This window comes from Saccostrea cucullata, unplaced genomic scaffold, assembly GCF_032062105.1.
Source record: "Saccostrea cucullata isolate Sc308-1 unplaced genomic scaffold, CSIRO_AGI_Scuc_v1 ctg525, whole genome shotgun sequence".
Taxonomy (NCBI): domain Eukaryota; kingdom Metazoa; phylum Mollusca; class Bivalvia; order Ostreida; family Ostreidae; genus Saccostrea; species Saccostrea cuccullata.
In genome coordinates, this window is record NW_026932767.1 from 301,990 (window position 1) to 327,789 (window position 25,800).

Here is a 25,800-nt window from a genome sequence, read left to right on the forward strand (position 1 = left end):
TGTTTCCTCCACTTGTTTGTCCATAAATTTAATTACATCATTTCAAATATTGTTTAAACTCTTTAATGTTTCATCTAAATTTCAAATTTATTTAATAGTAGCATACAAAATTATAATTCTGGATGTGTTGGAAATACTGTTCACACAACTATCAAATATATATATAAGAAAACAACATTGTAAAATATTGAAAGCAGAGATAAAAGGAAAAATAAGCGGAAAAAATTGTAATTCATAAGATGGCGCTTAAACTGAAAATTCATTTATCTAGTTATCAAGAGCAATTAACTTGGGATAAGAAATTTTCTAAAGTGAATTGGTTGAAGAAATTTTGCAGACACCCTGAACCTCAAGAATCTTAAAGCAATCCACCAATATCAAGTGATCTGCACTGAATACAATTGCATAATCCAAAATCCAAAAACGCTCTGTAAGACATGGCGATAAGTTCATGTGATATTATTTATTTTGATTATTAATGTTTTATCCGCAACCGACTTCTTTTTCCCCGTATAACCTTCAGTGAATTAGTGTATCATCTCTGCACACCTTAGAATATCAGACGTCAGCTATAACATAGACTCTGTGAGTCAGCTGTTTGGGAGATAGGGTATATATATCTTAAAGAGAAGTAGAGAGTGCATATTTACCTAAACTTTGTATCTTGAGAAAGTTGTATCGAAGTTCTCAGCCATGGAACAGCTTGAAAAGCTGCAATACCAGGCGCTTTTGGTCAAAAAGTCGCAACAAGTGGAAAGATCTTCATCTCTCCGGATTGAGAGACCTACATCTTTAGCAGTTCGACCAAAGATAAAACGAAGGAACAGTTTACCAAGTCCTACTGTAATCGAGTCAATTGTTCGGTCACCGAGTTTGGAAAGAGTAAGATCCTTTAGTTTAACACGAGATGGACTGAAAAACTGTGGGGACAAATTCAGACCACACAGTTTATCTAGCGTTTCAACCAGTGAGGGATACGAATCATGTTCTACTGGAGCAACGTCATCCATGGAAAGCATCTGTCTGAAACAACAGCTAAGGGTGGCCATTATTGGGTCCAAAGGCGTCGGGAAAAAATCTCTCAAAAATCAATTTTCAACTTCAGAAGAACTCTACATTAACAATCGTGGTGAGTAGGAATACAATTATTAACGGTTAGTTCCACAAGGATGTCAAATTATGAGAAACGTCTTGGGTCATCTTTAAAATAATGTTTGTTGAAAAATTTGGTCAATGGGTAGATAAGAAGATCTTTATTTTTCAGAAATTTCAACATAATTGTATATGTGTTGTCGGAATTAGAAAATTTAGTACTGAAAAGAAAAAACCTTAATTCCCAGAGGTTGAAAAAAGTATTTGAGTCGAACTGCTTTAGCCAGTCGGTCTTCGAGGGCAAACAAACTATTTTTGAGATGACCATAGTAACTTTATTTTACTAAGATAAGTATCTTGTTTAATTTAAAAGATACTGATGATGTAAGTAGAGTCAAAAGGAAAAGTAAAGTTTATTTGTCTCAAAATGGAGAAAAAAAGTTTTAAATTATATTTACACATAATTTTGCAAATTTCGATGATAGCATTTGTAAAATAACCCTGCTAAAAAAAAAAATAAATCTACCCAAAAAGAATATAATATTTTTCCAAGGTTGCTATTATTATCATTTCCAATAAGTTTTGCTTTATTTTTTTTTTTAGATGTGAAAGATCAAGATGAGATCTGCGTTCTGATGGATGACGAAGAGTCATATGTGATGTTTGTTGATGAAACAGAGTTAGCGGTAAGCTGATATCAGCGGGCATTACGCCATTGTGATCGCCCAACATGTAATAAATCTGATAAAAACAGAAATATAAAATACACAAAGTCACGGAAAGCGTTACCGAGATAGAAAGTACGTTCGTATGATATTTCTGCGTGTGTTTAAGATTTCTCAAATGAATTGTATTTAGAACTGGGTAAGGTATTATCGTGCATGTGATTGCCGTATCTGTGTGGGAATTATATATACAAATGATAATTATTAATATCATTAATTTTCTATAATGAAGATAGGTAATAAGGACAAAAATACTTCTCTGATAAAGCAGGGCATGATCTTGTTATTTATATAATCGTGTATGAAGCTTTAAAACGTAGTTCTCAAATACACCTACAACGAACTCAGGGAACTGACACATAACATTTTTACTCCATTTCATTCATAACAAGAATAGATATGGGTTACCCCATATCCAAAGATATTCGACTGTTAGATTTAATATGTTTAACAGTGTTTATAATGACGTTAATAAAAAAAACTGCATTGTCTAATTATGGAACTGTTGTAAATTTATATAGCATTACGGTTTTAACAAACAGTACATAGGCCTACATGTACCTGTGTCCGCAAGACCAATTTTAGCCTTGGTCTTGCAATGGAGCTGTCACACGCATCCAAAAATCACTTTAAGCGGTTCAGTTAGAACTCGAATTCTGATTAATAAAAATTATACAATCCCTGTTGAACTATATATAGTTTGTTCTAACATTTTCATCTGCAACAACTTGTGTTTAAAATGGCCGGGTTGGGAAAATCAGGTCCGGGTCATAAAATTCTAAACTGAAAACATGGAAAACCTTTTTTGTTTTGAAAATAACTGAAATATACTAATGTATTTGTCGCAGAAATTACTTACATTATTCAAGTTCTATATATAATGGTATATGCTGAACTTCAACACAAACCCGAATCTCCAATCCAGTTCTCGTTCTGCCACACATACCCTACAGTTTACAGAGTGCACACACGAGCAGGCCAGGGATTGAAAATTCCGTCATTTAATAATACACATACACAGAATGATTATTTTTTTCTTTAAGAACAAATTGTATGATAATTAACGGGCTATAAACATGTACTTAATACAATTGTTGATATAGTATTATCAATTCATCGGTGAAAAGATATGAATCGAAGAATGACCTAATTATTCTCTGTTATCAAACATGTAAAAAAAAAAAAAAAGGCTGAGGAGGGAGCGAGCGTAGGAATATTGATATTTTTTATTTGCATCTAATGATATTTTGACGTTATTTTTTATTTCTTTAACGTATGACATACACAACTAAATACTCTTATCATGAACAATAATGTTGTATCTACTTATCATGATGGAATTATTTTGGTCGGACCAATATGTGTGAGCTGCCGCTGAATACAGTTATATATCTTGCAAAAATAGTATGCATTGATCGAATATATGAAAAAACCTTTAAGCTTGTTGCTCACGTAATCCGGCGGCTCGCGTGAGAGTTTATCTGTCGTCTGTCTGTCTGTCGATTGATTACTTTTAATATATCACACTTGTGATCTAGAAGATATCGGAAAAGGATATTTGAGTGTGCAGTAGGCGGTTCAAATTTGTTTAGAATAAAGGTCCAGGTCAGGGAGATAAATAATAAAGGATGTAAAAATGTCGGTTTATTAAATACGTTGGATTACTCTTTATAATTAAACATACTTTGATTCAAAAGATAACTGACTGAAATTTAAAAAAAAATAGGGACTTCTAGAGACGTAAAAAAACATTACTGTTACAAATGTTTAGTGTTAATTTTTACACGATTAGATTAAAAACTTAGAAAAAAAAAATAATGGTATACGCTTTGAAAAAAAAAGAAAAGCATATAATATTATAAGATTAAAAAGTTAAAATTATAATACTCAGAAAAAAAACTTACGTTGATCTTAATATGATTGTAGAATCAAGCAGAAAATGAGTTGGTGGATTCCATTGTGGTGGTTTTCTCCGTTGTTGATGCCAGATCCTTTAAAAACGGAACAAGAAAAATAGAAATGATACGACAGGAAATTGGATTCGACAAACCATTGTTCTTTGTTGCAAATAAAGTCGACCTGGCAAGGCAGAGAGCTATTACAGAAAAAGGTACGGAAATGAAACTGGATTAAAATCTGAGAAGAGTCAGATTTACATCTACAAATTCTTGTCTTTCCTTAAAGACGAGCAATAATTATAAATAACATTTTAGAATCCGAAAAATAAGTGTGCGTTTTAACGCTTATATGAATTTATTACGGATGTATCTTAAAAATAAAATTTCTTTATTTCATAATTGTTTACAATACATTTTCATTTTGTAAAGAATAGGCTTTTAATGTAATTCATTTTCTCTTTTACAGACGCCAAAAAAGTAGCGACCAGATATAATTGCAAATACATTGAAACATCTGTGGCTTTGAACCACAATATGGATCAACTTTTGGCGGGAATAATACGTCAGGTTCGCAGCAGACGTCACAGCTACACTTACAACACAGACGGAGATATGACGAAAGACCCTAAAACAGCATCCATGTTTACGAAAATACTTCTACAAAAACTGATGAAAATCGGACACCACGAACTTTCGTGCACCAAGTTATTTGATGTGTGAAATAAATGATAGGATAATTGTTCCCAGCAAAGCATATAGACGTAGTTTATACATATCATTGATGAATGCTTGGTTGTTATGACTATGGTTTGAATGTATGTACAGTATGTACTAGAATAACAGAGATCGGCACAAACTGACATGTTAAAGGTGAAAGATTATGCTCTGAGTCACGATAAGAATGTTTGGATGATCTTCGTGTGTTTGATGGGATTCTGACGGGAGGAATCCTGATCAATTCTGTTTTATCTTTTTTATACTGATTGTATCTATCTTGTTCCATTTTTGTTTTCTTTTTTTACCTTTATAATAAAAATATTTTAAAAAATTTCATTTCGAGTTTGTGATGTTTTATGCGTAAAATTATGTGACGAAATCCCTTAAAACCATTGCATAAAATAAAATTTCGAAAAATTCTTATATGAAAAAAAAATAATTCATGGGATTTTATTAATAATAGTAGATGCCATGTGCACGCATAAATGTGTAAATTATATGGGTGTGCCGAAAACGCCTCAAGCTCAGTACATATCTCAACGTTCTAGAAACACCAATAGCATCATTCGTGAATATTTGTCATTCCTTTGTAATACGAAAATAATGCATCACAGCAGGAAACTAAAAATGGCACCATCATTCAAGAAATAGAAGGTTTCTTGGCTTGTGCTCTGAAATTGTTAATAATTAAATTGCGTTTTTTCAAACATAACAATACAGTAAAAATCGATTATATCTATTGTCATTTAACCCGGTGAATGAGTCAATTTTAGAAATCATTTATTATTAAAAATTGTATCGATAAACTCCTCATTATTTCGTCCTAGAATTCAAACTCATTAGAGTACATGAAGATCTTTTTCATGACGAATTGCAGGTATATAGATAAATGAGATGCGATGTAAATCATGCTATAGGGGGAAGTACCAATCTCAAGCACCCATCACAAACAAGAATGTTTCAGCAACTGACGCGTACTTATGATTCACTCTTGACTACACCTCCCAGATGCATCAAATATTGTTGCAATCTACTATATATTGCAACATAACAACAATAAACACGAAAGACGCAGCGCTATGTCAACGGAGAAAGGTCGTAAAGAATGTCAGGACCCCGTGGGGCTTCTTCGCCCTCCCGAGGAGATGTCAGAATCAGGATTTAAAAGGGCGTCTTCTTTTAAGCTGAAAAAACCTGACCATGTTCGACTGGATGTCAACTTGGCGCGACGTAATAGCTTGCCAAGTCCGGCAAGTCCAAAAATGTTCTTGGCACCCCCAGAAACACGTCCATTAGAGAGGGTGCGGTCATTCCACTTAACTAGGGATGGTTTAAAGAACCGTGGGGACTTAATTCGAAGACAGAGTACTATCAGTATAAACTCTTGTGAGAAATGTGACGGCAGTGTCGAAGCCTCAGTGAGCGCTGACAATGAAACGCCACGTGTTGTCCAAGTTGTCAGGGTGGCATTGGTTGGACGCGATGAAGTAGGAATACATACATTGAAAAGCCAGTTCTCAACGTCGGAGGAAATATACTTAAACCACCAAAGAGGTATGTGTTTTAAATATGCAATATTTTATATAGTCCAAAAACAAAAGACATTTTTCTGGATCTTATCAGTACAAAGTATTAATTTTATCATTTACATCTTCATCTTAGAAGAAGCTGAATCGCCGGAGGATATTTTCCTTCTACTAAATAAAGATGAATTTTGTGTGCAGTTTGTTGAAGAAACTGAGTTTATGGTAAGTAAATATGAAATGGTGCATGGAATGACATGATCAAGTCAACTAAGAAAAATGTTAATAAAATAGATTTGAGATACGTATATAGAATGTGATCAGCTCATATAACGACACGTTGCACCACTTGTAACAGAAAAAGAGAAGAAAGAGCCAAATTCTTGTGATGTAACAGAACAACACTGCACAGAGAGTTGAACATAAGACCTAAGTAGCATAGCTCAAATGTTCAATTCCAGATGACATAACAAAGTCATGTCATATGCTTTGTTGGAAACATCGCTTTCTCTTGTACTCCCTTCTGTAAATAAGACTCATCCATTGTAGTTTTGGAATGGATAATCATTTACTTATCCTATTGCCAATGATTATCTTGGCTAAAATAAGTCATCGGGTACCTAAATTTTTTTTCTTGACTAATATATTTAAGTGTTTTAAAAATTGTCTCTTGTGAATGTTAAAAATTTGAATACCTGTACACAAAATACATGAAGATCCATATGTTTATAAGTATTAATTATTTTCAATGAAATAAATCGTCTCTAAAAATACTTGATCCAAATTACATGTACCCAAACATTTGTTTAATGGCATAAAATGCATGCAAGAACAATGTGTAAAAGATTAACAAAACATGAAAACGACATTAAGCCTTAAATATAGAAATCATTAAACTATTATCTAACTTTTATATTTTACACCAATTTTATAGGATTATCAAACCAGAAACCCCCACATCTATTTTTGAAACCATTACCTATGTTTGGAAATTCAAATCACCCTCTACCTGTTTATCGTATTGTTACGCAATAGTAAATGAACGTTTCCAGGATGACAAACCTATTTTCTCCCAAATCTGTTACAATATAATCATTTTCCACTCTCCCGGAGGGTTGCATCAAGTGCACTAAATGTTTTTTCCTTCCTTTTATAGTTATTGATTATTTGTCTTCGTTTCCCATAAGAGGAAGTCGTTCGCACTACTGTTCCAATTTCCACAAATACCTACATTAGTCGCATATAGTTCCAGCCCTTAAGCAAAACTTTTATCGTTTCCAATTGATTGAGTTATAATTGTTTTAGTTTAAAAAAAAAAATAAGTGCCCTGGCAATGAAATTATTAACCGATCTTATTTTTAAGATTGCGAGATGTTGTTGCTGTAAATGTGTTAGTGAATAACTACAAGAACATTCCAAATTTTTTCATTCTTAATACCATCAAGAACTTGCCACGTTTTTGTTTGTTTGTTTCTATAAAACATTTTGATATGAGTTAGGATACAGATATCAACCGTCATATTTAATATAATAAATCTTATTGTTGGATGTTATTGCCCATTTGAAAAAAATAATTAAAATAAAAAAAAAAACTTTTTGTAGCACTTTGGAGGTCCTTGTTTGCTCTACTCCTATTTTTTTTTATTGTTTATTGGACTTTGAGCTTGAATACTGTTCGTCATCTCCATATATTTCATTACCATAGAATACATAGAATAAAGTAATGATACATTTCTTGAATGCGGAATCTTAATATATATTTGGCTCACTTCTAACGAAACATTTGCTAAATATTTCGCTGTTGCTGAGATCCAGTCACCATAAAATATATTGTGCTTCATTACAAGACAAATTAGATTAATAAAAATGCCTTTTGATTAACGAAGATTTATATACTGTGCTTCTGTGTAATTTATAGCTTTTTATTGTGTGTACGTTGCGTACATATATAACTGTTCATTGTTTAAGAACCGTGTTACTAAACATACACAGACGTTGATCTTCCTATATCACTTAATAAAAACCGAAATGCCCAAAATAAAATAAGTTCGAAAGTTCTAAGAATAGAAAACTGTCCAAGTCTTTCGCACTTTCACAGTTATTGTTTCTCAAAGATTCCTTGGACTTGCTTCATTAATTGCATAAATTTATGAAATCTGGCATACGAATACACTTAGAAGTACTTGGTTAATTTAACTAGTGTGCCTCGTAAAGCGTAAAGAGTTCGTCGTGATTAGTACTAGTAATCATTCTGTTTACTGGCTAAGATATAGGGGTAATTATGGTAGGTGTTCCGAGGAGTTGGGGTCGAATAGATTCCAAGTGAAAGTTACTTATTAATTCTAGACTTACTAATATTATCTAGTTAATCTATCCAATACCTAGTAAAAACTACTCTTTAGGTAGTGATTGCAAGGACGTAAAGATTTACTAGACTTCATAGTGACTTTTACAGTTAGTTTTTGTTTTCATTGTTAAGATAATGAATGTTTCTGTTTTTTGACACATTGGAATCTTAAAAACTTAATGGGTATAGCGGAAGTTTGTGTAAGAAAACTAAAACACAAAAACGCGCATATATTTCGTTCCGAGGTAAAAAGGATGGGTTGATGATTAGATTTCTCATTCGAAAACCGTTTATTTCCTGTATATAGCTAACTTTCTAAGAACTATGGAATGATTTATTTTTTCTTAGGGAGGATCAAATGTCTTTAAGGGTCCTTGAAGACATTAATTTATTATCAATAAAAATGCCTCATGGGATGCGTGGGGGTATTGACTAGTTGCTTAATTCCTCCTATCTCTTTTAAGCATCGACTTATCTGTTCTAGTATATTATTGTCTTCACGTTATACATGCTAATATTGTTTTTTCACAGGAAAGTCAGAAAACATCTCTAGTGGATGCAGTTGTGGCAGTATTTTCTGTCGTTGATGCTTCTTCATTTTTATATGCAACCAAGAAAATCGAAATCATTCGAGACAAGATGAAATACAACTCTCCCATTTTTCTGGTAGGAAACAAATGCGATTTAGCTAGAAACAGAACAGTTTCCGAACGAGGTAAACATAATTTGCTCATTGAATTAGATGCAGATAAAACTGCATGCAAAATTCAAAAGTTTTACAATTTACTTGAAAAAATATCGAAAAGAGAATTTACCATGTTGACAGAAGAAGCTTATACCAATAAAAAAAATCTTGAAGAAAATGTATCATGTACGCCCTTTGAGGGTTTTTCCTTTTTTGTTCTCGATGCTGCAGACTGTGTAACAATTTTAAAATCGTATATACGCTTTAAACTTTTTTCAGAGGCCCAGAAGATTGCAGACAAGTATAGATGTAAATATACAGAAACGTCTGTCGTCCTTAACCACAACATCGATGAACTCCTAGTTGGCATCGTCCGCAAGGTCATTCAAAGGCGGGAAGACAGGAAACAGACGACATCGGAAGAAGCACAGACACCCAAGGCTACAAGCTTTACCAAACGCTTTTTTAACAAACTTAAAAAAATTGGACTATCCAAAGAAAAAAGTAACAAACCGTATGATTGAAAAACATGTATGATGTGCAGTGCCCATGGATAGTGTGAATGTGTTTGAACAGAATGGCATCGAAAATGTTCTTGTTGAACATACTTGTAATTGTGACTTTTTTCATGAAATTTTTCATTTTAACTTTTATATTTTTATTTTAAAATGTTCAAGATAGTCTACGTAAGGATAAGTGAATCATGAAATGAAACATGAAGATAGCGTACAATGTTCAAGCTCAAACATCTTAACAATACATAGAAGCATATACACAATACACATGAAGCATAAAAATTACGAACCTCCAAAAAATCAGAAGCGGAATCAGGTATCATGGAGGTACGACCATCCCCTACTGACCGGTCAAACCCGCCGTGTGCTCCTTGTCACGTTCGGGAAATAAAATGACCTCACAAGTAGTATGAAAAACGCCAGTCAGCATTTGACTTAACAATAATCACTATTTCTTGACAAGGTCATAGAACTTAACGAAATTATGACTTTAAACGAGACTCTTGATTGATATTCTTGTTTCAGCAATTTGTTAATTATGTCGCCCGAACGAAGTCGATCAAACATATTGCGATTGTACGCATGTTTTTTTATCCAGGCAGTTTCTCGGAGATGGCTGGGGCAATATTCCTGAAAACTTCCCTCAAAGTACGACAACTGGTTGTTGTTGTGTTGTGTGGTCATTCAGTTTCAAAATGGCTACCGTTGCCATGGAAACCTGCAAAAAGGGACGAATTTTGTCCGCGAGTGTTCTCTCTGGTCCCTTGATCGTTCGTTATGAATTTTTTTTTATTTTAGTGTTGTGCGATTCTTATTTAAAATTTTCAAATAATCGATTATTGCCATGGAAACCAGTGGAAAGTGAAAATACTTTAATTTTGATTTCTAAATCAAAGTACTGAAAGGACTGATACGAATTGATGGTTGTCAAAGCTTAGCTAATAGGTATTATTTTAGTGACACAAAAATGAAAGTCTTGTCCAGTCTGGGGCGACATACGCTATTGCTTGCAATAGCAGACTTTCTAGTTGTTTTAGAAATTGTTCAAACGTAGAGGATGCTTTTGTGTATCAAATCAATTCAGATATATATAAATTCCGTATGCAGTGAAGGTATATTGCTGCACAAGTAAGGAAAGTTGACGATTGAAAAGATAAATAGTCATCAGGTTTATCATAAAGCTTGGTAGTTAGATAACCATTAACGTCTTTTTCAAGTAAAATATCTAAATATGAAATAGATGTGTCAGACTCTTTGGCATCTTTTATTTAAAGCTCACCGGGATATATCGTAAAATAAACCATTGCACTTGACAATCTCTTATATATCGATATATCGAATGCATGTCGAGCTGTCCTTTGTTTCGAAAAATGATTTAGCCATATGACACAAACCTGCCAATTTTTATTTTCTCCCCAAAAATATTCACGCAGCTTTTCCTTAGCTGAAACTTGCGCATCTATGTTACATTTTTGATTTTCGTAAAAAAATAAATCAATAAAATTATATATCTGTAAATATTTGTCAGCATCAACTTCCAACTGATATATAAAGCGAAAAGAAGGGTGTGTGTGTGTGTGTTACCAAACACATTTCCTTTAAAACATGTTGTTGTGAATGGGAAATGCAATGCGCATCTTAAAATGTAGTGGGAGGGTGTTAATGTAAATATTAAAATTGTTTTGGAATAAAGTTTATCAATTTGTTATAATTCAGAACCTTTTTAAATAACACGTACAATTCAATAAATTGAGAATATCCAACACTGAATTTTTCTGGGATTTTTCCCCTCCTTAACTACCGACCCAATTTGCATATCTTGAGGCCGGAGAGGATAAAAAATTTCAAATATGACTTTAAAGAAACTTTTTGAATAGACGAATAGATGGTTTGCTTTTCAAGAGCTAAATATTACGTATGAGTTTATGAGAGAGAGAGAGAGAGAGAGAGAGAGAGAGAGAGAGCGATCAGTACCTTACGTTGAATTAAGCAGTCGTGAATTTTATTTATCCTCCGGAATCTGGTATTTGCGAACACTTTTCTAAATTAGATTCGTTATTAATTTTAGTTTGCTATTAAAACTTATAAGACCCTTTTGATTTGATTACACACCCGTTCCTTTGGGAATATGTGTAATTGGTATACAATTAGAGGGTTGTCATCTTTTATATAAATATACAAAACTGATGAATAATACTTGATTTTTCATTATAAGCCTATTGATTATTATGTGCTTTGCCTGTTGCCCAATCCTTATTGTACGGAAGCGTATTAGTGCCACTTGCACACTTTACTTTTTTTTTAATTTCGACACTTTAATCTGTAAATTTTACACTTTAATCTGTTAAATTTACACTTTAATCTGTAAAATTTACACTTTAATCTGTAAATTTTACACTTTAAAGTGTAAAATTTACACTTTAAAGTGTAAAATTTACACTTTAAAGTGTAAAATTTACACTTTAATCTGTAAATTTTATACATTAATCTGTAAAATTTACACTTTAAAGTGTAAATTTTACACTTTAATCTGTAAAATTTACACTTTATTTTGAACAACCTAAACGGTCGATTTTTGATGTTTTACCTCTGAAACTTACGGAAGCGTATTAGTGCCACTTGCACATTTTACTTTTTTTTAATTTCGACACTTTAATCTGTAAATTTTACACTTTAATCTGTAAAATTTACACTTTAATCTGTAAAATTTACACTTTAATCTGTAAAATGTTCACTTTAATCTGTAATTTTCCACTTTAATCTGTAAATTTTACACTTTAATCTGTAAAATTTACACTTTAATCTGTAAATTTTACACTTTAATCTGTAAATTTTACACTTTAAAGTGTATATTTTACACTTTAATCTATAAAATTTACACTTTATTTGTTTATTCACATAGTCAATTTAGCATTAATGTGTAAAATTTACACTTTAAAGTGTAAATTTTACAGATTAAAGTGTAAAATTTACAGATTAAAGTGTAAATTTTACAGATTAAAGTGTAAATTTTTCAGATTAATGTGTAAAATTTACACTTTAAAGTGTAAAATTTACAGATTAAAGTGTAAAATTTACAGATTAAAGTGTAAATTTTACAGATTAATGTGTAAAATTTACAGATTAAAGTGTAAATTTTACAGATTAATCTGTACAATTTACAGATTAAAGTGTAAATTTTACAGATTAATGTGTAAAATTTACAGATTAAAGTGTAAAATTTACAGATTAATGTGTAAAATTTACACTTTAAAGTGTAAAATTTACACTTTAATCTGTAAATTTTACAGATTAAAGTGTAAAATTTACAGATTAAATTGTAAAATTTACAGATTAAATTGTAAAATTTACACTTTAAAGTGTAAAATTTACAGATTAAAGTGTCGAAATTAAAAAAAAAGTAAAGTATGCAAGTGGCACTAATACGCTTCCGTATTATTGGATTATTCAATAAAATATTTTCAAAGTAATTGAGTTGAATCGTACCTAATGCGACTCTTGTCTCGCCAAAAAATAATAATAATAATAATAATAATAATAATAATAATAATAAGTAAATGAGCAGGTCAGTGTTATTTGTATTAACATAAAAATAGAATTCTTATTCCAGAATATTTCCTCTTGGAAAGCGAGCTTAGTCATGAGATTTTTAAAGAAATACCGAAGACAGGCGGAATGTTAAATTCCATCCAGTTTAATTCTTTCTTGATAATAATTATGGAAAGCATGAATTATGAAAGCACTTCACCTAATTATTCTATCACTTATAACGATCTACTACAAAGAATTAAACTCCATTAACATAATTATGTTAAGAAGGAGAAAAGGGTTAGTTACGCATTCCCTCGAATAACCCACTAAGGAAAATCGAAACATATGAGAAATTATTAACAATAGTTGTAGTTCAAATTCTGAAAAGCTAACATGTTGGATAAACAATCTATTACTTACATAAAGTTCAAAACATTTACCTTCACAGGGAATCATATACTTACTTAGTAACGTTTCAGCATATCTAGCGCCATACTTTAAAATTCAAAAGAAGAAAGCAATACTCTTTAAGCTTAGATTTATCTGATTTTCAAATTAACTTATACATACATGTATATCATTAAGGTTATGGAGATAACGAACAGATTTTAAAATCAAAATCCATAAAACAATACAAATTAGGAGGAAAGCAAACACGGACGTCCAAAACATCAGAGGTGGGACCAGGTGCCATATAAAAGTACAAAGAAGTTAAGAAAAAGAAATGAAGAAAATAAAATCACAATCTGGAATGAAAGAAAGCATTGCAGAAATGTTATTCACTATTTAAACAAAGTACATGTATATAAAAGTATATGTTAATTGATAAAGATTACTTTCACCTTTGTTTGAAAGTTGTAGATTTTACAGTGAATTTTCGTTAAAGAACATTAATTGCACTGCAAAAGAAGTGATCTGGAATTAATACGTCATCTTGGGTTGGTTGTGATGGTGGTGGTGAGGAGGAGGGGGTTACCCTCTTACACTTAGAAGAATATCTGTAGGATTCTTTGAGATTGCTCACTTTTTGTTATTTTCAGCGTTGTCTTTTCAATAGCTTACTTTATCAGTACTTTACAGTTCATAAAAATAAATAATTTATTTTTTCATGCTTTCTTCATACTACTTATTCTACACATATTTGGGGTAAATGAGTATTGTATACATTTATGGGTGGAAGGAAAGGCTTCTAAGTTTAGAACAATAGATTAGAGTTGCGGCATACATCACTATGCCAGATATTTATATTGGTTTTCAATAAATATTGTACGTAATTTCAAAACAGAGGTGTGAATTTAGCAAGCAAGTAATCATATTGAAAAGTCGTGTGTACATCTGAGTTTTACGATAATTAAAAATATATATCTGTAAACCCCACCCCTTAAGTTCTATTTGTGGATAATCGCTCTTTACTGTATATCCTTTTACTTTGTCAACTTTGAGTCTGACCTTCTTTTTGGGATAGTAAAATCTTGTGTAAATAGAACCGATATATTTATATATATTCAGGAAGAAAAAAAAAACAATTAATCATCAATCAATAAGCTGGGAATTCCCGAAACATTAGCCACGACAATCTATTTCCCCTATAATTATTGAATATCGATGCCACAGGCTTTTTTTTTCTACTTAACTAGTTATTAATAATTCAGTTTTTGTAAATAATTTGTTGACAAACATGGATTTTTGTTTTGGACAATATGACAGTGTTTAGTCATGCACTAGTATATTTGTGTGTAATATATTGAAGAAGCAAGCGATTCATTTCCATAAATTTAAAACAAAATCTGTAAAAGCATCTTGTTTGAAAATAGGATTTCAACACTTGAACTGATAATTTGAATATATTATAACAAACTCTTTTTAGGTCACCTGAATAAACTCAGGTGACCTGTTGCTATCCGTTTTCGTCCGTCATCGTCCGTCGTTCGTCGTGCATTAACATTTGAACATTTTCAGCTTCTTCTCCAAAACCACTGGACCAATTTCAACCAAATTTGACAAATAGTATCTATGGGTGAAGGGAAAAAAAATTGTGAATTTCATGATCCCTGCCCCCCTGGGGCCTGGGGGTGGGGCAAAAACCACTAAAGTTAGTGCAATCTTTAAAAATCTTCTTCTTTACTCCTGGAAATCAAGCAGTCACACTGTTGATATAATCGTAATCAGCACTGAGTCCTCTACAAAAAATTGTGAAATTCATGGCCCCAGGGTCAGGGGTTCTAGTGCTAGGGCGGGGCTAAATAAGTTATATAGTGAAAATACATTATTTCTCTGAAATTCTTCTTTTCTGCTCCTGGGCATTAAATAAACTAACCAAGTGCATAGTTAAGTTGAAAATGACTGCCTCTTTCAAAATTGTGAATTTAATGGCCCCAGGGTCAGGGGTTATAGTGGTAGAGTGGGGCTATATAGATTATATTGTGAAAATGCATTATTTAATTGAAATTCTTATCTTGCTCCTGGACATTAAATGAACTAACCAAGTACATAGTTAAGTTGAAAATGACTGCCTCTAGTGGTAGGGTGGGGCTATATAGATTATATAGTGAAAATGCAAAATGTGGCCCCAGGGTCAGTGTTCCTGTGGTATGGAGTGCATGCACAACTGTGTACCAACACTAACACAAGAAGCCCTGACCCAGGTGCCCTGACATACACAAAAAGTGGAAATGCATTTTCTCTTTGTTACTCTGATCTACCTCTGGGTATTAAGTAACCAAAGTAAGCATGTTGATTATATAATTATGATAAGCAATGGTGCCTCTTTCAAAATTGTGAATTTCATGGCCTCTGGTTTAAAACATGAATCAAATTCAATTGTTGAAAAGTTGTCACATGATACTCAGGTGACCTATAAGGCCCATGGGCCTCTTGTCATTGTAAAGAGAGAAAGAGAGAGAGAGAGAGAGAGAGAGAGAGAGAGAGAGAGAGAGAGAGAGAGAGAGAGAGAGAGAGAGAGATTTGGTCTAACTCTTATACTTACAAACTCCTAACTTCTGAGAGATTTTTTCTTCCTAAATGATGCAATATACAATGACAAAAATAAGCTCTCGAAAATCAATCAAGTACATTTGTAATAAATGAAGAAAATGAAAATTTTGAGAAGCCTTGTTTTAACAGCAAAACTTTTGAGCTAACACCATACAGATATTAAACCACCAGCAGTGTTCACAAAAGTGAAAAGAAGACAATTACAGAGACAATCGACATATCCAAGAAACATTTTTGTTTCCCACTCTACCCCTTAAACTAGAAATCATAGAGTCAATGAAATTTGAATCTCTATAAATAAAAACATTTTTATATCCCACTCTACCCCTTAAACTAGAAAACATAGAATCAATGAAATGTAGATCTCTATACTAGTAAATAAAAGTCTGACACGTGCCAATTCTACCTGTGTGAAGGTGGAACTCTGTTTCAATAGAATACAGTGCTGTAACGGTTATGTAATGCGGATTTAATTACAAAATCTGTGACATGTTTCTTATTTTTAGTAGTGAGAAGAAAACGCTTAAGATAAAATCAGAATGCTCTAGAAAAAGCTTTTGTTGGGAAAAAAAACCACACAATAAAACGCCTTAAAGATAAAGCAACGTGTTCTGTAAATCTGTCGTGATATAGAGAAAAAACACGTATCGTCAAATTCATCATCTGTCTATGGAAATGTGGGCGTGAAATCCAACTAATCTAGAACATTGATCTAAATTAAAATAATACTTTCTTCCTAATAAAGTAAATAAATAGTTACATTATTGTCAGAAAATCTCTTGAGATTTGTTCCGAGGGAAATTGTTCATTTAAACAAAACGGTTGATAGAGTGCATCGAAAAGGTTATTGTATAAGATTTTTCAACTCAAGGGACTTCTTTAGCTCTTGATGAATCAAGTCTTTTTTTCTTTTGATAATATTCATATTTGTGCTGAGAATTCTTCATGATATGTTTTATTCTGAACTTTTTTTACTATATGCTTCTTTTAAAATATGCTTCATTAAAGTCTAATACTTCCTCATCCAATTCTGAGACTTCTTCATTACAGGCTAATACTTCTTCATCAAATGTTGAGACTTGTTCATTACAGGCTAATACTTCCTCATCAAATGCTGAGACTTCTTCATTACATGTTAATACTTCTTCATCAAATGCTGAGACTGCTTCATTACAGGCTAATATTTCTTCATCAAATGCTGAGACTGCTTCATTACAGGCTAATACTTCCTCATCAAATGCTGAGACTGCTTCATTACAGGCTAAAACTTCCTCATCAAATGCTGAGACTGCTTCATTACAGGCTAATACTTCTTCATCAAATGTTGAGACTTGTTCATTACAGGCTAATACTTCCTCATCAAATGCTGAGACTTCTTCATTACATGTTAATACTTCTTCATCAAATGCTGAGACTGCTTCATTACAGGCTAATATTTCTTCATCAAATGCTGAGACTGCTTCATTACAGGCTAATACTTCCTCATCAAATGCTGAGACTGCTTCATTACAGGCTAAAACTTCCTCATCAAATGCTGAGACTGCTTCATTACATGCTAATACTTCATTACATCTCAAGACTTCTTCATTACAGACTATTTCTTCGTCCCCATATCTTGATGCTTTTTTATTATTATACATAGCAAAACGTCTTCATTACATACATGCTGATACATGTACTTCTTTATTACATCCAAATACTTTTTCATTACTTTTATACATGTATTTGATGATACTTCGACATAGTATACCAAAACTTTAGCTTAGGTATAACATGACAACATTTGAATAATTTTAATATTAACATACAACATTTATGCCAATTTTGTTTTCAATATTTGTAATTATTTTTTTTAAAAAATGATAAAGTTTAAAGTTTGGTGAAATGTTTAAATCAAAAACTTACATGTAAGGCATAGCAGGAGTCTTGATTAAAATATCATGAATGCATTGGAGAAGCTAAGGTTTCAATGAGCTAATGAATGTGTTTTGCTTGTGAATAGAAGGATTGGAAGTTGCATGTATGTTGGTAACTCTAACAGAGTCAAGAGGAGGAAACATAAAGCTGAAATCAGAGAAATAAGACTACTTTTATACTCGTTTAATGATATCAAACTAGAATATGCTATTACCCTTTAATTCTTGTACGGTGATATTTTTTGCATGCTTTTAATTTTTACTAAACCATGAATAAAGAAATTGAACATGTTATATTCCGTATTTTGACAGTTTATCCAAATAGACGAGCCTCTTAAGGTTTTGATATTTTGTAATTTTCTGATAGTGATTTTTTTGTAAATTTCTAGGAGTGTTTATTAAAATAACCGAAACTATCGAAAAGCAAGACAATGAGACATTTCAAAAATTAAAATATCATTAAAAAGCTATTGCATGTTTTTGTTTTGAGAAACTGCTTATAAATATCCAGAAAAGGATAGAACAATGTAAGCTGTTGCTTGTAAGCTATCTCAAAATAAAATTTAAATTATAACAGAGATAATGTATTTTAAAATCCAGATTGCCTCAAAATAAATTAATTTTATCAGACAAAGGATTATTTTTTTTAAAAAAAATTATATCTCTTGTTCATTTTAAGGAGCGTCATGCTTCGATAAGTTTTTCTCTCAAAGGAAAAATTCTTTCCAATATAACAAGTAAGCGATGTGAATGTAATTTGAAAGCAAATTCTTTATGTTAATTTTGTAAAAACAAAAAAAAATGTTTCCAAACGGACTTGAATTTGGTTTAGAGCAACCAGAATTAGCAAAATCGGTTCCTAATTTCATAATCTCGTTTCTATTGAGAATACCAAGACAAAATTCTTTAAAATACAACTTTCAAAACAATATCTGGAACTATCCTTTCACTTTCAAAACATCGCACACATGTAACAGACATTTATGTAGTGCACGCCAGATTATTCCTCATGTTGAACCTTAAAGTTTGCTTTCTCGTTTAAAACACTTAAACAAAATAATGTAAAAATGTTTTCTAACATTATTTTAATAAGAAAATAAAGATAAAGTAACATAATGAAAAAATTAATAAATCACAATTCGTTATAGGATGCTATATAAAGAATAAGTTTCAAATTAATTCAACAAATAAGATATCCTCCATGCCACCTCTGATGTTTTGGAGGTCTGTGTTTGCTCTGGTTCTTTTCTGTATTGTTTATGGACTTTTGACTTGAATACTGTTCGTTATCACCGTATGTTTCAAGATACCTAGAGGCAACTGTGCCTGCAAAATTGGCCTTTTGAAGGACTTTGAAATACTGCACTTGACAGGTCTGTTGTTGGAGAGTGTGATGTTTGTGTAACATCCCTTTGGAATTTTTTCCCCGCTCATATCGAGGCATTTCAATTTAAGACCTCGTACTCGCTACAAAGGGCTATTGAGCAGTGCGGCATCATTTGTTCTGCCAATAAGTACTTTCTGCAAATTGGGGGATCCGTTTTAGAACGGTCTCATTCGAAGGACAATTCTCCGAGTCAGACTGTGAGAATTGAATCCATGACATAGAGATCAACTCCTTACTCCACTTTTGGAGATGAAAAACAATGCTAGAATTAAAAAAAAATAATACTTACTGTTTGTCTATTAAGGATTTATTATTTATGACAGAGAGATTTCTACTTTTTTAATAAAATTTCGTAATAGACTTGGACTATTTTTATGAGCTTTGACTGTTGCCTAGATATTTTTGTTGCCGCTATATTTAAGCGTTTAATCATCAACATTTTATTTTAAAAAAGGAAACACATCATTAATGTTTTATATTTCAAAAAGCGCAAAGCAGCTGTATCCTTAAGTTAATTCATGTAAGAATAGATCGATATCTAAAATTATAACATATTGCTATGATTTCTTATCAACATACGACTGATAACTGCAAACAACGGAAGTGCTGATTGGTGAACGGATGACAACAGATTGTTTACTATGTTTCAAGGCTAACGACATAAATCGGTAAGAACTATATTTAAAGGGTGCAGTCCATAATATTGTCATTTCACAAAGATGATGTACATGTTATGACTTGCGAGAGAACCTTGCATAAAGACATTTTTCACCAGAAGTTTCATCCATGTGATTATAAAAAGAAAGAAAACTAACTAGGTAAATTTGAGAGAAAATGAAAAACTCTAGATCTGTGAACAATTTTTTGGACTTGGGCCTTCCAGAAGATTATTCAACTTCAAAGTTTGGAAATTCCTTGTGTGTTCCACGAAGTAGCTACAGAGACCAAGATACAAGAAGAAACAGCAATATAAGCTGTGGAACCTCTTCTAGCTGTATGAGTGAAAGCAACGATAACTTGCTGGACATATACAACCCGAGTCCATTAAGCTCGCGATGTAACAGTTTGTCTCTTTCTGAAATTCTTCACGTCTCCGTTCTTGGTGATAGAGATGTTGGAAAGCATTCCTTGCTCCATTTGTTTAAAGATTCTGAAGACATATGGAGTGATATGACAGGTATGACACCAAAAATTTTATGAAATCATTTTGCTTAATATAATGATCTGCTGTACACCAGTCCTGGGGTATATACTGAAATGTCTTTTTGTTCTCAAAACAGAAAGTAATGCAGAGGACAACGAAATTTGTGTTTCACTTGATGGCATAGAAACATCACTTATATTTGTTGAACAAATTACCTCGGAGGTAAGAAAGTTTCAATTTCAAGTTCTAGAAATTGATTTGGGAAAAAAGATTGATTTATTTCAAAGAGAATCTGTTCAAAAATGCTGTTCTGGAACATTCCCTAAAGAGACAGATATGATTTCTTCATCCCGTATTAAATGGGCGCGATTATGGATGGTTGTTTTCATCTTTAATTTAAGATTTCTATTTTGCTTAACAAAATAATCAATATATGCAATTGACAGACTGCCCAAAATAACAAAAGTTATGAATATTTACAACAGCAGGTGAATTTATTTTGACCGAGAAAAAATACATTACAAAATCGATAGACTGTACTATTAAAATACTTAGTTGAATTTAAAAAAACAAACAACTTATTTCAGAATATGAGAGCATGCGCATTCATGGATGTTATAGTAGTTATGTACTCAGTAGTAGACGCTGAGTCGTTCAGGTACGCTGCAAAAACTGTTGGAGAGATCAACAAACATAACCAGAAACCAGTCATTCTTGTTGCCAACAAAGTGGATCTAGCAAGAAACCGTGCCATTTTTACAAAAGGTACATTCTTTTATTACAGTGATTTCGAGCATGTACGTCTTATTTACACTTGTCAAAATAAAACAGTGCATGCAGCTAATAAAAATCCTCCAAAAGAGTTTTCTGCATTATATTATACGATTAATATGCTTAGCAATAACCATAACAAAGCTTATTTCTTTTTATCAAAATTATCAATCTAATTCTTATATTTTCCAGACGGTGAAAAATTAGCCTCCAGATTTGGGTGTAAATACGTTGAGTTATCTCTTGCTTTGAATCATAACGTGGATGACCTGTTAGTAGACATTGTTCGACAAGCTCGCCTTCAACCACAATCCTCAATATCAGTAACATCGAAAGGAAAACAACTAAATACAGTTCAGAAATTGACAAATGGACTTCTAAAGAGATGGAAAAAACTTCGACCAAAAGGATCTCCTTGTACGAATTTGTTAAACTGAGCAAGTGTTTCTTGTTCAAAATTTGCTATCTTTTACTCGTTATCCCATATATCCAAAATCCTGTTTAGAACTTTTATTCATGACAAAAGAAAGCTGTCTGAAAATCTTAAAAATATGTTGTAAAAAAAGACGAGAAATTTCTAGTAATTGAGAATCAAGAAATGTTTTGATTAAACAAAAGACTGAACTTGAATTTATAAAAAGAAATTGTAATAAGCTTTGTGGATAGAATGTTTTCTCTCCAATTAATTGTTATTCTTTCCATGAAAATTAAAGAGAAATGGGATTCAAATTAAAAAAGCGGATGAAAAGGTCTTCCAGATTTGCCAGTAAAATGAACATGAAAAACAATCGTTCAATTATGGTGCTACATATCAGCGATACAGCAATAATTGACTTAATGAGTGTTCTGTTTCTAAAATCTTTTTATACATGATTATACTAGTATACCATGCTGTGTATAATATACGTTGAAATAAAGGAATATTTTATGCCTGCAATTTGTTTTATTTTCCTCATTAAATTTCTTGTGAAGTTTTTATTCTAAGCATTAAATAAATAACGTTTTAAGCTTTTGTTAAAAAAGACAGCTTTGTCACTTGTGTCATTTCAAGCTGTTATTAGAACTTGAAATGATCAAGATTTAACACATATTTTGAATTAACATTTTTCCACCTTCTGATATTCTTCAGCTATAAACGCATTGTACCCGGAAATGATTACACCTTTGATAACATTTACTATCCATTTTTAAATTTTTTCAATAAAATAAACCCAAAAAAGTGCCTGGAAGTAGGTATTAAATAAATAGTTTCTGAAGATTTATAGTAATAATTACTTTGGGTAGGATTCTTCTCTGGTTTCTGAGTAGATGAAATTGTTGTTGTTGTTGTTGTTGGCATCCTTCTGTCTCGGGAGACAATGGAGATCGTGCCAAGGATCGGCATCAGTCTGTGGTTGAGTGACAGCGCCGGCTGTGGCTGTAAAGTCCGATTCTGGAGCGGCATGCTTTGTTGCAGTTAGCACAGATGTAATGTGTTTGGCTGTACCGGGACTGAAGCTACTCTTTGTCGTCTGCGCTGTCTTCTCTCATCCCACTGTTCTTCCCTCCTCTTTTCAAAATTAGCCTTGACAGCATGCCTCCAATTTAGTTATAATGCTTCCCAACACGCCGGGTCGAAGCCCTCATGTCACGTTTTAGGACATCATTATAGCGAAAAACAGGCCTTCCTGTAGGTCTTGATCCAGTTGCCAGCTCTCCGTACAGCACGTCCTTCGGTATACGGCCATTGTCCATGCGGCTTACGTGGCCAAGCCATCTCAATCGCCTCTGGCTTAGCAAGGCAAACAAACTGGGTAACCCTGACTGTCTCAATACGTCCTTGTTGGTGACATGATCCTGCCAGCTGATGCCTAAAATTCTTCTGAGGCAACGCATGTGGAAGGTGTTGAGTCGACGCTCTTGGCGAGAGTACAAATACTCGATGTATATTTGCTTATATGTCTCATATATTTAGGTGAAAGAGATTTAAATGACCATTATTTTTCTTTTCTCATCACAAGTGTACAACTGTAAATAAAAATGATAAATTGTGTTTGAAAACTAGCAGGGACTATAATTTTGGCGGAATGGTGGCGTATGAAAATATCTTCTTTTCTGCCTCTCAAAATTATTATAGAATAACGAATTTAGTTATAATTATCACACAATCAAAGACTTGAAGAATTTTTCAAATGTTAGCTAAATTGATAATAAGGGACTAAAGTTTTAAAATATATCAAATAAATATGATTTTCCAAACAAACTACAATTATGTTAGCTTTTAAAAGCTTCCAACCTAAGTAAATATATGAGCCAAAAATCCGTAGAAAGTGTTTTGACTCTCTTAGTAAACGGTCAAAACTTTTTGTTTTTGCATCATTTTGTATCTCTATATGACTTCTTTACCATACGTGAATACAAAAAAAATTCAAATGTAGGGTGCTTATAAAAATAACTGAAATATCCTAAAAATTTAAGAAAAATAGAGAAAATTCGGATTAGCCAAAATCCATTTTTGCTAAAGTATTTGTGTCAATTTGGTAATATCATCTAAAAGACCCTATATAGTTACATGTATATCTTTTCATGCAAAAAGAAAAAAATTAATCTTTTGAAAAGAAGACCCTATCACAGGATAGGATGCAGTTATTTTTATTCTTAATGTCCAGGGAAAAGGTAATGACCTTGACATGACCTCGACTCTAATATAAAACGGTCAAAAGTAATCTAATTGATACCATCACTTAGTAATATTGTCTTCTTGATTCTGTGAAAATTTCATTAATTTTTAAATACAAGAAATACAGTTTTGTGTGAGAAGAATCCTACTTTAATTGCAAAATAGGCAAACCAGGGGCAATAAGCAATAAGCAAGTGCGAGAAATATAAGTTACACCAACCATGTCTGAAGACTATATAATCAGGAAAAACTCCACTACAACCCTCCATCTCGCTTTTAAGATCTACCCTTATTGAAGAGTATGGGCGCCCGCGTGGCACAGGGGTTCAAGCGTTTGCTCTAGAGTCACGAATTAAGGAGTTGATCCTTATGTCACGTGTTCGAATCCCACTGCCGGGCTTGGAGACTGGTCCTGCAGATGAGACTGTATAAACTGAGGCACTGTGTCCAGTAAGCTTTGTTCGAAAAGATCCCTGACTGCCCGATGTCCTGAGTGCCAAGTAATGATCTAAATTTGCAACTCTGAACCGGCAAGTGGTGCCGTTTCAATGTGAGTGAAAAAAATCTTGAAAGGGATATTCAATCAATGCAATCAAACCAATACACCTAGCTTTTTATTTAGAGCACACCCATATGACTGTGCCTTGTGCGTTTGTGCAGAAAGGGATGTTAGATAAGGACAGCTTATTACCGACAGGTCCCCTTCTACCCCTCCGACATTGACAGTTAGTCAGATTAATTACTGAAACATAAATTAACATTTTCCCAAATAAGATAAATAATATATTTACTCACTATCTATTTCTTCTTAGCTATACCATATATTAAGTTAGCATTTACTGTTTCATACGATTCTGCTTCATCATTATTATGTGTTGGTTGAATTAATGTCCACATCAAATAATCCAATGAATGCGTCCTGAAAAAAAGCTCTATACATGGATGCAAATTTTTGGAAATATGTAATTAAAATAAGGATGATGAAATTTACTGTACCATGTTACAATGTGATTACATGTGATTCCCTATAAATACGTTTAGGAAAGGATGCAAGCCATGAATGATATTTCTGTTAAGTTGAATATAAATGTACAAGAACAGTCATGCTTATAATCAATTTAAGATTCGAATTTATGGGAAAAAAAACCTTTAGCAGGAACTTTTTTCCATTATTGCTTTTTGTAATACAAGGTAAAAGCCAGATAACCGTTACATCACTTTGATGTTTGCTACACTTTCGATCATCTGATGAAGTTTGGTTACTACCGGGGATAGTTTTAATTCTATATTATTGGGGTAAATAGGGATGAGCTATATATATAAGCTTAAAACATAAAAATTGTATTACTTGATTAATTGATATTTTTCCATTCGTTTATTGCATGGTAACAAAATTACTGTAAACTTGATATATTTGTTCTTTGGTGTAGTGACGTGTCACTACTTTCGAATAAAGTGTGTTAAGGGTTTTACTCCCGAGAGAAAAAAAAATACTTTTTTGAAGTATTAGATTCCCAAAGAAAGAGACATGTGAAGAATTAAAAGGACAAAAATAAGAAAGCAAACACTCTTAAAAAAGTTTTACTTAGTAGTCATTTTTTACTTGAAATAACAAAGATAAGTAATAGATAATTACTAAGCATTTACTTAAAATTTAAAATCAATTACTGAAATATATGTCAATTACTAGATTCAAATGTTTTACTTGATTTTTTTATTTTAAAGAATTGTTTTACTTACACACTAAAAAGTTTTACTTAGTAATTTATATTTACTTAAATTTGTGTATATAAGTATTTAACATTACTTGGTCTTTACTTACATTTTACCACTATTTACTATATAATTAATATTTTAATGCCCCCGTAAACAAAGTTTCGGGGGTACAGTACTGTA

General features: G+C 32.2%; 4 protein-coding genes across 4 annotated transcripts; 3 read left to right on the forward strand and 1 right to left on the reverse strand.

Annotated features, from left to right (window-relative positions):
- The first annotated feature begins 651 nt into the window (after positions 1 to 651).
- Positions 652 to 4,768, forward strand: LOC134236084 (GTP-binding protein GEM-like). Its single transcript, XM_062718268.1, has 4 exons — positions 652 to 1,129; positions 1,696 to 1,778; positions 3,744 to 3,927; positions 4,182 to 4,768. Exons 1-4 carry the CDS (start codon positions 694 to 696, stop codon positions 4,433 to 4,435), a joined length of 957 nt encoding a protein of 318 aa, XP_062574252.1. The 5' UTR covers positions 652 to 693; the 3' UTR covers positions 4,436 to 4,768.
- A 649-nt stretch (positions 4,769 to 5,417) lies between these two features.
- Positions 5,418 to 9,630, forward strand: LOC134236086 (GTP-binding protein GEM-like). The gene is made up of 4 exons (XM_062718269.1): positions 5,418 to 5,986; positions 6,095 to 6,180; positions 8,834 to 9,017; positions 9,267 to 9,630. The coding sequence occupies exons 1-4, from the start codon at positions 5,512 to 5,514 to the stop codon at positions 9,509 to 9,511; spliced, it is 990 nt and encodes a 329-aa protein (XP_062574253.1). The 5' UTR covers positions 5,418 to 5,511; the 3' UTR covers positions 9,512 to 9,630.
- Positions 9,631 to 19,927: 10,297 nt separating this feature from the next.
- Positions 19,928 to 21,855, forward strand: LOC134236096 (GTP-binding protein REM 1-like). Its single transcript, XM_062718278.1, has 4 exons — positions 19,928 to 20,507; positions 20,611 to 20,696; positions 21,062 to 21,239; positions 21,438 to 21,855. Exons 1-4 carry the CDS (start codon positions 20,165 to 20,167, stop codon positions 21,680 to 21,682), a joined length of 852 nt encoding a protein of 283 aa, XP_062574262.1. The 5' UTR covers positions 19,928 to 20,164; the 3' UTR covers positions 21,683 to 21,855.
- Positions 21,856 to 22,516: 661 nt separating this feature from the next.
- On the reverse strand, positions 22,517 to 23,120 carry LOC134236070 (uncharacterized). Its single transcript, XM_062718247.1, has 2 exons — positions 22,851 to 23,120; positions 22,517 to 22,690 (listed from the first exon to the last, which is right to left on the reverse strand). The coding sequence occupies exons 1-2, from the start codon at positions 23,118 to 23,120 to the stop codon at positions 22,517 to 22,519; spliced, it is 444 nt and encodes a 147-aa protein (XP_062574231.1).
- Positions 23,121 to 25,800: the final 2,680 nt, after the last annotated feature.

Bases quoted from the DNA above. Each gene is read 5' to 3' on its own strand.
- LOC134236084 (XM_062718268.1), top strand. From the start codon at position 694: ATGGAACAGCTTGAAAAGCTGCAATACCAGGCGCTTTTGGTCAAAAAG. The intron at 1,779-3,743 runs GTAAGCTGATAT...ATATGATTGTAG, and splicing joins TTGATGAAACAGAGTTAGCG to AATCAAGCAGAAAATGAGTT. The intron at 3,928-4,181 runs GTACGGAAATGA...TCTCTTTTACAG, and splicing joins GAGAGCTATTACAGAAAAAG to ACGCCAAAAAAGTAGCGACC.
- LOC134236070 (XM_062718247.1), bottom strand. From the start codon at position 23,120: ATGCGTTGCCTCAGAAGAATTTTAGGCATCAGCTGGCAGGATCATGTC. The intron at 22,691-22,850 runs GTTGGGAAGCAT...ACTGCAACAAAG, and splicing joins TGAGGGCTTCGACCCGGCGT to CATGCCGCTCCAGAATCGGA.
- LOC134236086 (XM_062718269.1), top strand. From the start codon at position 5,512: ATGTCAACGGAGAAAGGTCGTAAAGAATGTCAGGACCCCGTGGGGCTT. The intron at 5,987-6,094 runs GTATGTGTTTTA...TCTTCATCTTAG, and splicing joins ATACTTAAACCACCAAAGAG to AAGAAGCTGAATCGCCGGAG. The intron at 6,181-8,833 runs GTAAGTAAATAT...GTTTTTTCACAG, and splicing joins TTGAAGAAACTGAGTTTATG to GAAAGTCAGAAAACATCTCT.
- LOC134236096 (XM_062718278.1), top strand. From the start codon at position 20,165: ATGAAAAACTCTAGATCTGTGAACAATTTTTTGGACTTGGGCCTTCCA. The intron at 20,508-20,610 runs GTATGACACCAA...TTCTCAAAACAG, and splicing joins CATATGGAGTGATATGACAG to AAAGTAATGCAGAGGACAAC. The intron at 20,697-21,061 runs GTAAGAAAGTTT...AACTTATTTCAG, and splicing joins TTGAACAAATTACCTCGGAG to AATATGAGAGCATGCGCATT.